We start from the raw sequence: 17,550 nt of genomic DNA, 5'->3' as shown, positions 1-17,550 counted from the left end.
GAGTCAATAGATTTTTACAAATTTAATTGACTACTCTAATTTTACCATTGTTATTTCATAAGATAGGAAAAAAGTGCTAAATTTGCAGGGCAGGGGGAGTGGGTGGGGGGGGGGAGGGGGACACCAAAAACGTTTCATCCCTTTCAACAGCCTAAATATAAACCAAGTCTGAGATCTTCAATCTTGGCAAACTCTTGTCATTTGCTCTTCACCTGGGTTACAGAGAGGCTCTGCTATCAGAGGTCAAGGGTGACCCTACTCCCCTGGGCAGATTTCTTTCCACCTGTCGCACCAATGCTGGGGACAGGGTTGTTAAGCTGCACGTCCATTCTTTGTACTGGTAATAAGCATTGAGACACCAGATCAGTTACAGTAAGGCCTTCCATTATTTGCATCAATAAGCCTTGTTCACTGGGATCATCAGAAGTTGACGATACAGTATGTTAACACCACTATTTCCCCCCATTTATTTTGGCTGAATTTTATTAGCTTAACTTTAAAGACTCATAGTAACTTTTTTAAGCTGGAAAAGACTTTTTAAAGGCCATCTAGTTCAATCGCCTCCCTTTTTTAAGAGGAAAAAAGAAGAAATTTTCAAAAGAAGAAATTAAATGATTTGACAAATGTCATAAACTCCTAGCTCAGAACGGGAGCTGTGGCATTTGACACAGTTTAGTAAGTACTGTAGTTATTCAGGCATGGCTGTTTGTCCTACTACACTGTAATCTTAAAGGCAAAAACTGTCTTTTTTCATCTATGTCTTTTAGAATCTACTGTCAGTACACGTAGCTTTTGTCAAATACATGTTGAATGAACAATCAATATTTATACCACCTATCAAAAATGTCAAGACTTATCCACCGTTTGTTTGGTTTTGCTCTCCTAATATACATTTTTAATGAAGTAGGCCCTTGTCTAACCTACTCAATTATGGAGGTTAAAAAAAAACAACACAGAAATTTGGCAAAGAATTAAAAACATGACTCACATTACTAAATACTGGTTTATAGAAGAACTGATATTTCTTTTTAAATGTAAATGCGTTAAGTCACTGGTATCCCCCCAAACTTGCTAACATCATACACATTATATAGAAGTATAATTCCAAACTAGATTTTAATTTGTTATATAAGATCTCCCCAAATCTTATAGTAAAACCATGCCTATAACTACTAGTTGGCTGAATCTTTTCTATTTTGCATGCTTTGAACTTACATTTGAACTTGATGCAACCAAATTGGGCTTTTTAAAACACAAGCAAGGACTTAATAGCATTTGGTGACTCTATGGTAAGTACTGACAGGGCCTAGCTCTTAAAGGGAGTCAATGACTAGGAGCACTTTGAGGTGCATCAAATGTTTGTGATACTAAAAAATTTGCAAGGTTTGTACGATAAAAGACCATTCTAAGAGTCTAATTAAAAGCGTAAAGTGAGATCTGGGGACTTTATAGGGGAGGACAGGGAAGAGGGATTAGCAACACCTAGGTTTTTCTTTGTTGGCAAAGTGGTACAAATCAGATGATAATTCGGATCTATATTAAACCTTCAATCGGAAATCACTATTTACTTTTTTGTATACTCCCACAATCCTGCTGCCTTTAAATATAATTTAGTTACAACATTTCTTCTACCCACACACAAGACAGACTAAATAAATGCAACAAACACAACTTGGAAAAGACAATGAAAAAAATAACCAGTTAGAATAAATAAATTTTAGTTCTATCTTTATAGGTACCAAACCAGAAATGGGTAAAGTTTTGCTTTCATATATAAGAAAACAGAGCTATTAGAAAACACGCCAAGGTATAGAATGCTTGTTACTTTTTTTCCCCCATCAGGCAAAGGCCTTCTATAGTAAGACAGGCTAGTTTGAACTTAAGGTTCTGTACCTATCCAGCCTTAACGGTTTTCCTAGTTTGTAATTTCTGATCTAGACAAGGTCAACAGAGGCATATGTTCTGATCTAATCTGGCTCAGGTGAACAGAACTGATGGTATAATTACTAGCACGCTGTATGCCCTTGTGACTAAAGGTGAGGCTGGCTTCTAACAGGGATAGAAGCCACTCACCTCTATAGGCTATTTTTAATGAACGCAAAGGTTTCTAAGAAACTTCCATGGTTTATTTTATAATTAGAACACTTCAATCTCTAAGGATTGTCTGACACCTTTTAAGAGTGTGAAACATTTTTCACTTTTAATGTAAACTCTTTAGAAATGGCTTTGATCAGATTGAACTACATGAATATATGCATATTATTACAGCAAAAATCAGAAGTGATACAGCTGCCTGCAAAAGTTTTAAAAGAGTGCTACGCTGTGACTTATCAAAGATAAAACATACCAATTTTTACTCTTCCTCGCTCAGGACCTTCACCCATAACTAAAATATTAGCAGGTTTCTGTGGAAACAAAATAGTGTTTTTTTTCAGTAGACAGTAGTGGTTTCTTTTAAATAGACAATATGCCAATATAACATAAATCCACCTTTAAAAAACCTCATTTACTCAAAAATTAAAATCGAACACAGGAAGTCACCAAGGAAACTTTGTGTATATATGCAAAGCAATATGCAAACTTCATGAAGGCCCAAATATGGCAGTGCTCTTCTGCATGTAGAGCGAAGGCTTTTCTTGGCCCTTTTATCAGTCTGTTTTCACTACTGTGGAGCATCTGACAGGAAGTTTAAATATTGTGCTTCCTGCCAACTTATATATAAAATGCCCTGCAACTTTAAGGGAAAATGTTATCTTCAAAGATGACTTCAATCTAAGTAAAAGGAAGGAGGGAAGGAGCCACCTGGTATCTCTGTTCTTTTCTTTTGAAATGGCAAAGTATGTACCTATGTTTAAACAAATAAATTCTAGAGAAATCAATTTACTAAAGTCTTTCCTACATGAATTAGCAAAGTTAAGAGGAATTTTCTATGACCTCAATGGCTTTGAGGTTTTTATGTTTAAATAAAAAGAGAAGCTAAAATTTAAAGGGAAGTAAAATTTCAAACAGTGTTATAGTCTCTAAATTAACTGTCATCTACAATCTGTTAGAGTGAGTGATATCTACTATATTGACATGTGAGGTTCGCCCCCTCCTCAGCAAGAAGTAAGAGGAGGGGAAGAAGGAAGGGAAGGGGGTTGTGGGGGGAGAGCAACCCCCAAAACTTTCTCACCCTGCTAGCCTGTCTACTTGGTCTTTAATTCTACCAGTCTGCTAAACAGAAGTGAAACTAGATCAGAACGCCCTTCAAATAGATCAAAGGAACCTTAAAATTAAAGATTTTTATGAAACCTGTTTACAGTAGTAACCAATTCACAGGCTTGCCTAACCATATTTGGTAACAGCCTCCATGCTATTACTGACAAAATGGAACATAGAATATATTATTCTATCAACTACTACAGATCAAAATTTTTTCCCCAGCAAAAAGAAAAGAACTGCTGAAATGGTAGCATATACATTTCAGAAATTACAACTCCCCACATTTTTCAAGGTGCAGAAACTAGGCACCAGAGAGATTAAAGGACTTGCCCTGTAAGTATAATCTACAAGATTGGGGCAACAGTAGAATCTACCCCATGTCTTAAGACTAATGCTCCCTTCCTAATATATCATTTTGAAAGTAACTTTGTGAATCAAGTTTTTCAATTAATGCATACTATAATAACAATAACAATGATGATGATAATGTTTCCTTCAAGAAAAAGGTTTTGGAACCTCTATCGTTCACACACACACACACACACACACACACACACACACACACACACCTGACCCCCTGGGATAACCTGCAAGGTACCAAAAGGAAGTACAGAACTAACAATACTCCCCAGGAGCTACCTGTAAGTACTGCCTAGCACAAATAAAATTGCTTTTGTGCACCATGTTCATCAATCACCACTGGGTTACCCTCTGCAGAGACTTTCAGAGCTTAGCCTACTTCAAAATGAAGTCAGATCTCTGAGACTAGTGTAAAGTGTTGAAGGCCCAGGAGGGCTTTCCAAGAGGGATCAGGCAGCATTTCTACTTGGCAGAGGGGAGAGGCTTGCTCTCAACTACCAATGTGGGCTTAGGAGGGAACTTCCATGCCTGTGCTAGAACTCTCTTATGGTCCACTGGGGCAGAACTCCCTAAACATCTCTTGAACCCATTCCCTACTCTTTAGCCCCATTAGGATTCTTTCCCCATCAAATCCATCTTCTGTAATGTGGCCAGGGTCACCTTTCTAAGAGAGGAAGCTGATCATGTGACTCCCTTGCCTAAAATCTTCCACAGCAACACGGAAAATTCTTACAAGATTGGGTGAAAACAGCACAACACAAAATGATACATAGACTGTGATTACAAAGAGGTTTTAAAAAAAGTACAATGAGTAAGAACTAGAAGAACCAAAAGAGTTGGTGACAGTGGTATAGGTGAACCTTTCAAAAGTCTTTGAATCCTTTTGCCATGCCTTATTACTAAAATACTATTTCTACTTTAGCCTCTCACCACCTGTGAATAAGACCCAAAGTCCTTATGAGGGGATGCAAGGCACCTGCAAGCTCATTCCCACCAATCTTTCCCGTCCCACCTGCCACCACCCACACTGTTTTCAGTGTCCTGTGACTAGACCTTTCAAAACTAAGTCATTGCTATCCCATTACTTCTGTCCCCAAAGACCTTTCCTTTGTTATTTGGCAAAATCTGATTCTCTCCCCACACCCCCCCTTAATGACATAAATAGTACACGAATACATTCTGATTGTAAACAATTCAGACCATAAAGTCACGTCTAAACTAAACGTTAAAGACCCTTCCTTCACCCATGGCTCCTGCTCCTCAGCCATACCCTAAGTCCCACCCCCTTCTCCAGAGATGCAGGTTGCTTAACTGGTTTGCTGTGATGAACTTTTACCACACTTCAGTGCTCAATCCTAAAATGCAATCTCCATATCTGGCAAGAGCAGAGCACATGGACATCTCTCTCCTCCTTTTGTTTTAGATGTAGTGGAAAATCTTTTTTTTTTTTTTTCTTATTCATTCAGCAGCTGGGCCCATACCTGAGAAGCCCTAGGGTGAGTGGCATCAGTCAGCATGCTACAAGGTAAAGGGGGACAAACACCCTCTCTTGCTCCTCATTCTGTTCTCGACTCATCAGACTGGTCGAGTTCCAAACCTGGGTTTCAGCATGGGGTGGGGAATACACAGCTTCTCTGTCAAGGTCTGGTCTAATACTGGGGCTTGGGGCCACAGCTCTAGTTAATAGTTACAAATTGCTTTTCTAGGCAACTCACTGCCTATTTATGATCTGAAGCAGGTCTTGGGGATAAAAGCCATTACCAACATTACCTCTGTAAGTGAATTTAAAATTCAGGTTGGGCCATGCTATATAGTCACAAGCAAAAGAGAATGGTGTTGTGTTGTTTCAGTAACACTATACACAACGGGTCCCTCCTCATGTTATTTTCCACGGTAGCCTTCTATATGCCCCAGGGTATGATGTTTTGATTCAGTAGGTAAATCTAACACTAAATTTCTTTTATCAATATAATCTAATGGAAGTCTCAAGAGAAAACAGGCAGAAAGGCCCTAAAGATCAAAAGTACTTTTGTTATTATTTCTGTTTTGTTGCTTAATCAGTATTAAGGAAGGCTTCAAAGACTTGATAATTTTTGTTTGTAGTACGCTCACATAATATTCCCCAAAAAAGCTAATTTCTTTTTTCTTTCTTCTTTGTCTACTAGGAGAATCTGGTAGGGATTTTTAGCTCTAGAGCCAAAACTTCCAAGTAGTTAGTGACAATACATGAATCAAATTAGTAATAACCAGAACTGTGATAAACAGTCCATTATCTTTTATATGCTATTCAACATAATCACTTTGAAAGCATGTATAGAATTTTACATTTTAATGAGGCACGTACTCTATTAAACTATATTTTTGCTATGGAGATCAGAGGTCCAACGTGTTAGAAGTATTATTACATCATAGCAACATCTTCAAACATAGCTATGCTATGCACAGACATTACAGAGCACCTTTTATTGCCTATTGAACGACTAAATAAATCAATGAGATACCTGAAGTATACTTCTTGTTTGAAACTATTATATCCTTCTATTGCTGTTTTGTTTCTCCCAGAAAAAAACAAAACAAAACAAAACAAAAACCTGTTTGTAATTAAAAGAACATGTCCTTGTTTTATAGGACAGGCTTATGGCTTTTCTTGCTTTCTGTTGGTATGCTTCCCCCAAAACTCAATTATTTCCTAAAGCAAGATGTTTGTATTACAGAGAAAACCATTCATGTAGAGGCATTCTCTTCTCCAGAATTTGTCATGCTGTGAAATAGTTCACTGATGACTTTGGCACACAGCAGAGATGGCAAATTGGTTTCATTTCGGGGGTCAATCCTGATTAAAAAAAAAAAAAAAAGGTTAAAGACTGCAGGGAGCTCTATCTTGAGAAAGACAAGAATTGGGCTGATCCGGAAAGTGCCAATATCAGATACATCTGACAGAGGTGCAGAAGTGGAGAATGATAGCCTATCTGTCCCGATAACTGCCAAGACCTTATTTTAGGGGTGAAAATGGGGTCTTCATATGCGCACTAATGTGTCAAGGCAAAATGGAGACTTGCAGTCAACAGGAAAGTTTGATTCTTGATGGATCTATTAAAAAAAAAAAACACAAAAAAACAAAATACAGCTACCCATAAGAAACCACTGCCAGTGCTGTTCTCTAAGATTTATTCAGAATTTAACTTCCACAAAACATTGTACACTTTCTGGGGGCACACATTCTAGATAATAACTTTCAGCTTGCTTGTTAATCAATATGTACAATACATACTAAAAACCTTAACTCTGATATACATATATGAGATTCAAACATGAGCAGCAAAGTCTTAAATAGACATATATTCGGTAATTAAAAAAACTGCTTTATAAGAAACCTTGTAAGGAGTGGAGTTAGAGAGAAATTTGGAAATCCAGTGAATAAAGTCTGGAAGACCATTTATCATAGTTTCACTTTTTCTTCCAAGCTATGAATTTTAATTTTTTACCTCTAATATTAAAATTTACCCCAGTATTGCTTCTGAACATCTTTAAGCTAAAGAAGAAATTATCAACTACTCTAGTAAAGTTAATTCTTGCTTTTTGTATAAATTCGAAAAAAAAAATGTATAGAATTTAACAAATTCTGTTTCCTGATGAGAAAACAGATGTTACTTTATAACCAGTAACTTCATCCTCTACAGTCAACAGTTCAAGTACTCTACATTTATCCCTGTATTTGAGGAACTAAGAGGCAGTGAGGCCTAGAGATCAACAGAGCAGCAAGCCAGGGGCAGACAGTTTAGACTAATGGGTAGGGTAAATTCAGGCAAGGAAAGGCTTTGCACAGGTGATGACAGCTGACGTGTGAAAGCTCAGGAGCTGGTCTGGAAGATAAGCAACGGGAGACGGTGCCTCCAGAATTTACTAATGTCCTCTAGGAAACCAGTGCAAGGCTGGGTCTGCACCCTCTCGGGGGATGGAGACAGCATGCACTAGGGCATCGAAACACATGGGTGCACTGACGAATCTTTTACTTACCTAACAAGTCCTCTTTTAGGGAGAATAGGAATTAGGTTCTTTGTCAGAGTCGATGCTAATCAAGATACTTTGAAACAAGCATTAACTACATGGCAGTAATCATGCTAATAATAGATGACAATTCTTCTCAATAAGCCTCTCCTACATCCCTCCAGTCCAGACTACTACTCTACTTTTTGTTTTCATCTAGGTGATACAAAAGTAAATAAAATGGTCTTTCACCACGTTGTGAATATGATCATCATAAGTATTTCTAATAATAAACATGATTCACATTATTAGTTTAAAATTGCTATCTTTTAAAACGATAAATTTTGAATTTTTAACTTACAAAATTCTTAACCTGTCCCTTTTAGGCAATTGAGGCATAAAATACTAGTTTAAGTGCAACAAGATCAATCTGGAATATAATGTCCTATTTTCAATGACACAACAGTCATTTTCTTACTGTCACAGACTACCAGAAACAATATTCATTTCACTAACAATGAAACATGGGGGCACAGAACAGAAACATGGCAACAGAAATAAACTTTAATTTTAAAGCAAAGCTAGAGCTCATTTGTTCCTAATAAAGAATGTGTGGGTGCATATATTAATACATATATGTGTATATTTTCTTATAGATGGAAATGTATTTTCCAAGTTGGATTTATTGAATTGTATTTTTGTAAAGTTTTAATGTATGTTGTAACCATAGTTTAAGCAAAGAATCTAATAAAGTGCCCAATAAGAAAAAAAGTACCTATTACTCGAAGACTAGAAAACTGAGTAACATTAAGGAGATCAAATACATCTTAAGGGAGAGGTATTAAGGGGTAGAGACAGGATATCAAAAATCTTTTAGTTTTCAAAATAGTTCCAGTTTCATTATTAAGAATTTAACTAAATTTTGGGAATGCAAGCTGGTGCAGCCACTCTGGAAAACAGTATGGAGGTTCCTCAAAAAACTAAAAATAGAACTACCCTATGGCCCAGCAATTGCACTACTAGGCATTTATCCACGGGATACAGGTGTGCTGTTTCGAAGGGACACAGGCACCCCCATGTTTATAGCAGCACTATCAACAATAGCCAAAGTATGGAAAGAGCCCAAATGTCGATCGATGGATGAATGGATAAAGAAGATGTGGGGTGTGTGTGTGTGTGTGTGTGTGTGGAGATATATATATACACACACACACACACATATATATATATATATCTCTCCATACACACACACACACACACACACACACACTGGAGTATTACTTGGCAATCAAAAAGAATGACATCTTGCCATTTGCAACTACATGGATGGAACTGGAGGGTATTATGCTAAGTGAAATTAGTCAGAGAAAGACGAAAATCATATGACTTCACTCATATGAGAACTTTAAGAGACAAAACAGATGAACATAAGGGAAGGGAAACAAAAATAATATAAAAACGGGGGGGGGGGACAAAACAGAAGAGACTCATAAATATGGAGAACAAACTGAGGGTTACTGGAGGGAGGGGTTGTGGGAGGGGGGATGGGCTAAATGGGTAAGGGGCATTAAGGAATCTACTCCTGAAATCATTGTTGCACTATATGCTAATTTGGATGCAAATTTTAAAAGATAAAAAATAAAATTAAAAAAAAGAATTTAACTAAATTTACCAAAAAAAAGTATACATAGTTTATATTTAAATCTGAAAATCACTGTAATTCCAAATACTATTCTAAACAATATTAATTTATATATTTGATAGTATAACAGTAATCAGTGAGTAATACTGTTTTGTGTTGTCTTCCCAAGTATTATTTTCTGGACAAATCTGGATGTTTGTACATTACACTTACTAACTACATTGTATTTTTCTATTAATAGACAGCTGGTTGTATTTGCCCCAAACCCCCACTTCTGGAATCAACCCTGACGATGCTCCCATTGACAATGTTTGTATAAATTATACTTGCCTCCCCTCAAACCCCAAACACCCTGACACATACACCAGGTAATTTCCTTGGGATGAAATCTCAAATGTAGAATTATCAGACCAAGTAATATCAAGAGCTTTATTGTTCTAAAACCAGAAGTTTTTCTTTAATGTTTACTTATTTTGAGACAGACAGACAGATAGACAGAGAGGGGGAGACAGCATCCCAAGCAGGCTCTGCTGTCAGCCCAGAGCCTGACACTAAGCTCGATCTCATGAACCATGAGCTGAAACCAAGAGTTGGATGCTTAACCAACTGAGCTACCCAGGTGCCCCACAAAAGTTTGTTTTGTTTTTTAAGTTTCAAAGGTGGATACATGCTCAATGGATATAACTTGGGGAAATAAAGAAAGTACAATGTGCTTGATAATAGACGACTGAAAACAAAGCAACTGTATATAATCTCTAAACTAACAGAGGGCCACTATAAACATTATCAGTATGCCTTTTTATTTTTTCCTCCATATAAAAATTAAAAATGGCATTATACTAAATACATTGTTTGTACCCTCCTTCCTCACTAGTATATCATGAAGATTTTTTAGTCTGAAAATTACTTTCCTGATATAATATTCATGAATCATATGGATTCCCTGTAACTTATACCAATTATCTCTTATTAAAATGTTGAGGTTGTTCCTAGTTTCTTAATAAAAGAAAAATAATGCCATAACAAACATTTCTGTATGTACCTATGATAAATTCCTAGAAAGTCAAATTATTTGCATAAATGTTATAAACATTCTTAAGGTTTTTTTGGATACACATTAACAGATTTTGCCCTTGAAAGGTTCAAGTATCAATTTTATAAATTCAACATTGTTTTATACAAAACAATACTATTAAGTATGATAAAAGCAATGTGTATCCAAGTAAGATTTTATAATTTTTATTAGCTTGATACATAACTTAAATATTTTAATTTGAGGATCTTTCATTGATACGCATGTTATGATTTACTCTCTCTAGATTTACCTGAGGAGGCTTAGGTTACTAAACTTAAATATTCACATCAATTCTCTATATTCTAGTTAGTAAAGGTAGATTCAATTATTTTTGCCATTTTTCTAATATATTACTTTCTTCTTGCTACAAACTTTACATTTTATGTTTTATAAGAGCATTTATACTATTGTTTTCTATTAAGAGTATTTTTACTCTTGTTTTTACATTTCAGCATATCTATCATATCTTTAGTGATAGTCAGGAATTTACTTGGTTAGGAATTTATCTCCAGCTAAAACTAGAATAAATATCTCATTTTTTTAAAATATTTTTTTTAATATTTATTTTTGAGAGAGAGAGAGTGAGCAAGAGAGTTGGGGAGGGGCAGACAGAGAGAGACAGAATCCGAAGCAGGCTCCAGGCTCCAAGCTGTCAGCACAGAGGTCAATGCGGGGCTGGAACTCACAAACTATGAGATCATGACCTGAGCTGAAGTCGGCCGCTTAACCGACTGAGCCACCCAGGAGCCCCTACCATCCAGATTTAACCATAATATTTTGGTATATTTTCTTTTGTTGACGTATTTTTCACTCAGTATTTTACTTCCACTATGTTGAGATCTGCTTTCTCTCTTAACGTTATAACAACATTACTTACACTTACCATAATTTTATTACTTTTTTACACTTCAATCCAAGTTAGTTAAAACACAGTGTAGTAATGATTTCAGGAGCAGAATTCAGTGATCCATCACTTACATACAACACTGAGTGCTCATCCCAAGTACCCTCCCTAATGCCCATCACCCATTTAGCCCCTCCCCTTAGCAGAGCCCTCGGTTCGTTCTCTGTATTTAAGAGCCTCTTATGGTTTGCCTCCCTTTCTATCTTATTTTTGTTTCCCTTCCCCCATAAACATAAAGATTTTTCTTTAATGTTTATTTACTTTTGAGGGAGAGAGGGAGACAGACAGCAGGAGCAGGAGCGAGGGAGGGGCAGAGAGAGAGAGAGGGACACAGAGAATCCAAAGTAGGCTCCAGGCTCCGAGCTGTTAGCACAAGGGTCTCAAACTCACGAGCCATGAGATCATGACCTGAGCTGAAGTCAGACGATCGACTGAGACCCCCAGGCTCCCCCACCCATGAACATAATTTTAAATGGCTACACAACAGGTCAATTTTTCTGCATGTTACAATTTGCACATTTTCCAGTTGTTACACAGGTACGTTTTTTCAATTTGTCATTATCAATAATGCTGTGATGGCCTTTTCACCATTTTTTAGTAATATCCGTAAGAGAGTTTGTTAAAAGTAGGATTGCTAGATCAAAAGGAATGATTTATTGATTGATTGATTGATTGATTGATTTGAGAGAGAGAGCGTGTGCACCTGCACGAGTTGGGGAGAGGGGCAGGGGAAGAGAAAGAATCTTAAATAGGGCTCCACACTCAGCATGGAGCCCGACGCAGGGCTCAGTCCCACGAGGGTGAATGCAGCCCTTTATTTTTCTTCTTAATTTTTTCTGTTGTTATTCTTTACTTCTTCCTACCTTTTACCTACTTTTTTATTTTTAGATTCTCCTCTTCCTCCTTACCATGAAGGCCCAGACTACCTGATTTTGCCAGCCGGTGTTAATCAAAAGGAAACAAAAATAAAACTAAAAGAGAGGATCAATCAGAAGAAGAGAGAGGTCAGGGTCATACATTCTGGTTTTTTGACTCTGCCTTATAAGGCATACAGCTATGTAACAAGTGTACCGCACTAAGAACACTAGTCGCTGCTGGAAATGCTCAACGGTGACAGCATGGTTACTGCCGCATGCATTCCCAAGAATCACAACACCGGGTAAGGAATGGGAATGGTCACTTCTAAGATGCCTTCCAACTTTATAGTCTATTAGTTTATGACATTAGGGAACACAAAAAAATGCTCTTCATTTCAAATGGTATATGGTGTTTACATACACAGATTTTTAAACTAATGATTAAAAAAATTAGCAGTCTATCTCCCATCATTTACATTTTCGTTAAATAGGCATCTTGAATTGTACTGACCTAAATTACAAGCCTATCTGTAGTCTGAAAAGGCCATGAATTCAGAGAATTGAAACTAATCTTTGAAACTCACACACCTATTGTGGCAAAGGGAGTTAGGGATCCTTAGATTATATACCTACTTAAAAGTATTATATCTATGGCATGATATATATCTGAAGGCAAATTATACATAAATAATAAAAATGGACATAGGTTATTACAACAAAGGGACACTCTGAAAAACAAGTAAAATCCTAACTGTACTAGGGGCAGGAAACTTTAATAAAGAAATATTTCTTCAACAGTTAATTCAATAACTATTACTAATTTAATATCTAATTGTACCTGAGGAAACTTTTAGTTTTACTCAATCTAAAAAAAAAAATCCTATGTGTTGATTAGAACATTTATAAAAATTTACTCAAAGTCCTGAACTTTTATGTTGAACTGACTTTGAAATATGGCTAGCTGCATGTGCTTATTTCTGTAGGAAGACTTACTTTTACCCTCTTATATAACCATTTCTCATTTGCTTGTATCCAGTAAAGACCTACAGTTATCAAACTGAAAAAGACGGAAAGATATATATGGCCAAGGGAGCCTGTGATCTAAACAGGTTTAGATAACAATTTTAGCTCAGATAAGACAAAACCTTATCTAATATACTCTATCTTTAAAGATTAAATTACTTTGACAAATCTTCATTAGTCTAGAAGACAATATAATACTCTAATATTCTAAAAGGCCTGACTCTACTATTAGAAAGCTAGACTGGAATATTAATTTTTTATATGTTTTTCAGAATATAATACAAAAAATTCTGAAACTTATTTTTAGAAAAAGCATTTCTTGGTATTTTGACTATAGACAGTATGTCTCTTTTCCTAATGTAAAAGTCTAAAGGCCAAAAGAGAAAAAGGATATATTAACACTATATCCAGTAGTAATAACTTGTATCAGGGACCCGGTAAATTCTTGTCTTTAATATGATTCAAAAGTCCTTTAAACAAAACCTTCCCAAATCTGCCCTGTTTTTGGAAACACACTGCTCTGGATGATAGTAAATTTTGTTTATAAAAAATGGAAGCAGTTGGGGCACCTGTTGGCTCAGTCCATTAAGCATCTGACTCTTGATTTTGGCTCAGGTCATGATCTTGCCATAAGATTGAGCCCTGTGTCAGGCTCTGTGCTGACACCATGGACCTACTTGGGATTCTCTCTCCTCCTCCCTCCCTCTGCCCCGCCCCCGCTTAAGCACACTCTCTTTCTCTCCTTCGAAGTAAACAAAACATTTTTAAAAAATATGCAAGCAGTTGTGTAAATGATATAATGATGTTATCCCGTCAATTATGTCAAAAGAAGAGAAAAACAGAGAAAAGATATATCAGACTCAAAACTCTGATAATCCTTTACTTCTATTGAATTTTCAGGATCACTCAAAAATATCATCTTAAACTCTTAAAAAAAAAAAAAAAACAAAAACCTTGACGAGATTATTTAGAATAACCCTTCTTGATTGGTGAGAAATTTGACTAAAAAAATTCTAGCAGTGTGTTGATAAAGTATCTGAAAAGACTCATTCAGAATGTAAAAGTAGCCTAATAAGCAACATGTAAACCAAATAGCAGCATTTTTATTGCCAACTTGTAACGTGTCTTTATAAAATGTATGACATTTGCAGCTGCCATTTAGTAAAATCAAGCGGGCTACTTTTTCATTATTTACATATGATAGAATGCAGTCCACTGTGTATGCTCAACATTAATATCAAAATTAAGCAAATGTGGCATTTGTCAAGAAATCAAACATTGTTTACAAACAATCAAATCTTTTCAAGGAAAATTTCCAATTGGTCATTTAAGTAAACACGCTTTAGAATAAGCACGACATTCACAATAATAATTGAAATCAATGGAAATCTCATTTAAGTTTGCCTCAATCAGCTGTTATCAATAAAACCCACGCTTTATCCTCAAACCTAAATTTTATGGATACAATCTTAATGCTATACAATCAAACAAATAAGAAAATTAGAGTAAATCACTGGAGCTCCCAATAAATGAAAGAAATCTCAAGTAACAAGCATGATTAAACCTGACATTTCCCAGAGCATTTTTCTTCCCAAAATCTGTTTTAAAGAAACATGCTTACATGGTCCCCACACTCATTTTATGGAAGCTAAAGCACAGAGAAGGGGCAAAAAACAGAGCAGAGGCTGCAAATGTAGGCTCCTTTCTTCCAACTGTTCAATTATTTTGTTGCTCTCCTGTTCCAGCATATGAGTAATCTCAGGATCCTTTCTGCTTGTCATTTCCTACCCCCCCCCCGCCCCCCGAAGAATTTATTGGCCCTTCTTTTTGGGCAGAAAGAAAGTGCACGTTTTTACTTTTTTTAATAGCATCATCCTTTACCAACATAAAAATACCCTAAACTACACTGAATGTTACGTGTGAACTTCAATAACAGACTAAACAGACATTTTCCTCAGTTTCTAGTCCAAATGAAACACTTTTTTTTTCTGATTATAACAATATATGTTAACTGCAAGCAATTCAGACAATTTAAAAGATATTAAAGGAAGAAAGGGAAACCTGCCTGAAATTCTCGTGCCCATATATAAACCCTAGTTTGAATTTTTTTTTCCCTAATGGGCGGCTGCTATTCAAAATAATTTTATCATCACTGTCAAGGAGTGTGCACAAAACATCAAAGGACCTATAATTTGGGAGTATTTTCTAAAGATTTGACTAAGTTTTTTTCTCTTTTCCTAACCGTATCAAATACCCACAGCAAGAAAACAATTTAATATTAAATGAACATACTCACATATAAACATATAAAAGTAAAACAAAAATTTCATGAAACAATAACTGCCCTTAATACGTATGATATACTGATACTTTTTCTATTCTATTCCATTAAAAAAATAAAAATAAAAAGGCTAGTTGTGTGCTTTCCTGACTCATTTATGGCTTACAACCTGCAATTTAAAAATCACCAACCTAGAAGAAAAATCCCTGAATTTAGTGATCCAGCTTTGTTACGGTTCTCCAAGTAGCCAGAATCACGGCATTTAGCTTCTTTGCTTCTCAGTTTTTCCACTTATTAGTGACAGAATTCAGCAGACAATAAAAAATGCACTTCAAAACAAACCATATCACCATGAGCAAATATATAGTGTTCAGTAAGCAAAATTAATAAACCAGGCAATCTTTCACTCAAAGAGAATCAGATCCAGAATACCCCAATAATCCATCATGCTACCATCAATACGTAAGATGCCAAGATAAAGCAGGACCTATGAAATCGAGTTTGAGTCAGTGGCTCACTCAAAAGATTTTGATCTTACTTAATGGTTGCTAGGAAACCAACTCATCCTTCACCAAGGACAGCTGAAGCCCCACCAAGTGATTCCAAGCCACCCAGTATAATTAAAATTAACTGCAGGGCAACAGCACTATCAGATTTTTTTTCTTTTACTTCAGATGAAAGCTTTGAAATGGCTTGAACCTCTTTTACATATGTATATACTGTGGCCCACTGGGCTATCTCACATCGTGTACTTCTCTCACAGTAGCACATCCCCTTCGGGATACTCCTAAAAGAAATCTCTGTAGAGACTTATTTTCTAAGAAATTCACTGGGGCCTAAAAAACTATTTTGAAATGCTTTCGGGCAAGAGTGATTACAGCAGCTTGTTGCAATACTCCAACAAAGCACTCCAAATTTCATATACAGCCTTGTAATTCAGCTTGAATGAAAAAAGAAAAAAAAAAAAACTATGATAAAAAGTTACAGTATCTCTCACTGAATATTCTACTCCACTTAGGGCAACAAGGTGAAAATACCCCTATGTGCCTGGTAGTTCCAAGTTAATTACCATTATGCTAAAACCATTAGGGTAATAATTAAAATGAGATTTTGAATATCAGCTTTTTAAAAAGTGGAACACATTAATGACCATGAGAACTTGATTTATACTCAACAAAAATTAATGGTCAACTGGCCAGTTTTATTAACTAGCACTCTACTTTCCTAAGTTTCCTAGGAAATATGTTGAAAGCCCAAGTCCTTAACATTTAGAGTTGAATTAAGTGTAAACCATTTCTATGGTCTGGCTGATATGGGTGGATGACTATTTTCAACAAAAGCATAAAATTCAGCCAACACTAAGTGTACTACAAAATTAAAAGTGAATAACTATTAGCTAGAAATTAAAGTATTTACATTGTGACCAGTAATGAACTGGTCACTTAAATGTAGTATAAAAGTGAAATGAGAGTTGTAAGTTCAGAACTGCTGTGTGCTCACAAGGTAGGTACTGCTGCCTTATCTACAATTATAGAATAATTCACACACTTGGGACTTGAAGATGTTTTTGAAAAAAAGTAAGGGATGTAAATGAACTACGATGGAGATGTCCTAACCTTAAGAAAAACACTGGAAAAAATAAATGACATAAAGAGAACACGAATAAATAGGTAAATCGTCAGGAAATAGGTTTCACTGGGTGAAACAAAAATCCTGGGTAGAAAAAGAGTGTGATAAAAGAAATCAACAGATGGATATTATTAGCTGAATGGTCTTTGGACTGACTGATACGAGCTGAATTCTTCTAGGTAGAAAGAGGAAGGCTGCTGAAAAGAATTAAAAATTATGAACAAAGGGGTTTTTTTTTGCCCTCTTTCACTTCAGTAAACCATAGCAGTGATAAGACAGTAGGCTGTAAAAAGGAGCGTGGGCACATCTGTAGACAGGGAGAAACATTAGGTGGTAGCAGAAATAACCTATGGAGAACCATCTTGGAAGCCACCTTGTTTCTGCTACAAATGAGCTAGTTCATTCATTCAACAAACATAAGCAATACTGTATATACCGACTGTATTTTGCTAGGCACTAGGAGGGATACAAACACAGAGGAACCCAGTCTTTGCCCTCAGGAACTTATAATCAAAAGAGAACATACTACCAAAACTAGTTCAAGTGCCCCTTGGGTAATTCAAAATAACTGCTATGGGACTTTAGATGTAA

At 36.0% G+C, this 17,550-nt stretch overlaps 1 protein-coding gene across 9 annotated transcripts in view; it reads right to left on the bottom strand.

The window, feature by feature from the left end:
* The window catches only part of CDK8 (cyclin dependent kinase 8), a 117,608-nt gene that overhangs the window by 26,099 nt on the left and 73,959 nt on the right, over positions 1-17,550 (bottom strand). For 8 of the 9 annotated variants that reach the window (XM_042936952.1, XM_042936793.1, XM_042936874.1 and 5 more), the window contains one exon: positions 2,348-2,405. The exons of the other annotated variant lie outside the window; for it this stretch is intronic. In XM_042936952.1, the coding sequence (XP_042792886.1) occupies positions 2,348-2,405 (58 nt within the window). The remainder of the gene's footprint in view (positions 1-2,347; positions 2,406-17,550) is intronic. 9 annotated transcript variants of the gene reach the window in all.

The sequence above is a fragment of the Panthera leo genome, chromosome A1 (assembly GCF_018350215.1).
Source record: "Panthera leo isolate Ple1 chromosome A1, P.leo_Ple1_pat1.1, whole genome shotgun sequence".
In the NCBI taxonomy this organism is placed as follows: domain Eukaryota; kingdom Metazoa; phylum Chordata; class Mammalia; order Carnivora; family Felidae; genus Panthera; species Panthera leo.
Note: the sequence above shows the minus strand (reverse complement) of the source record. Positions and strands in the feature narration are given on the sequence as shown.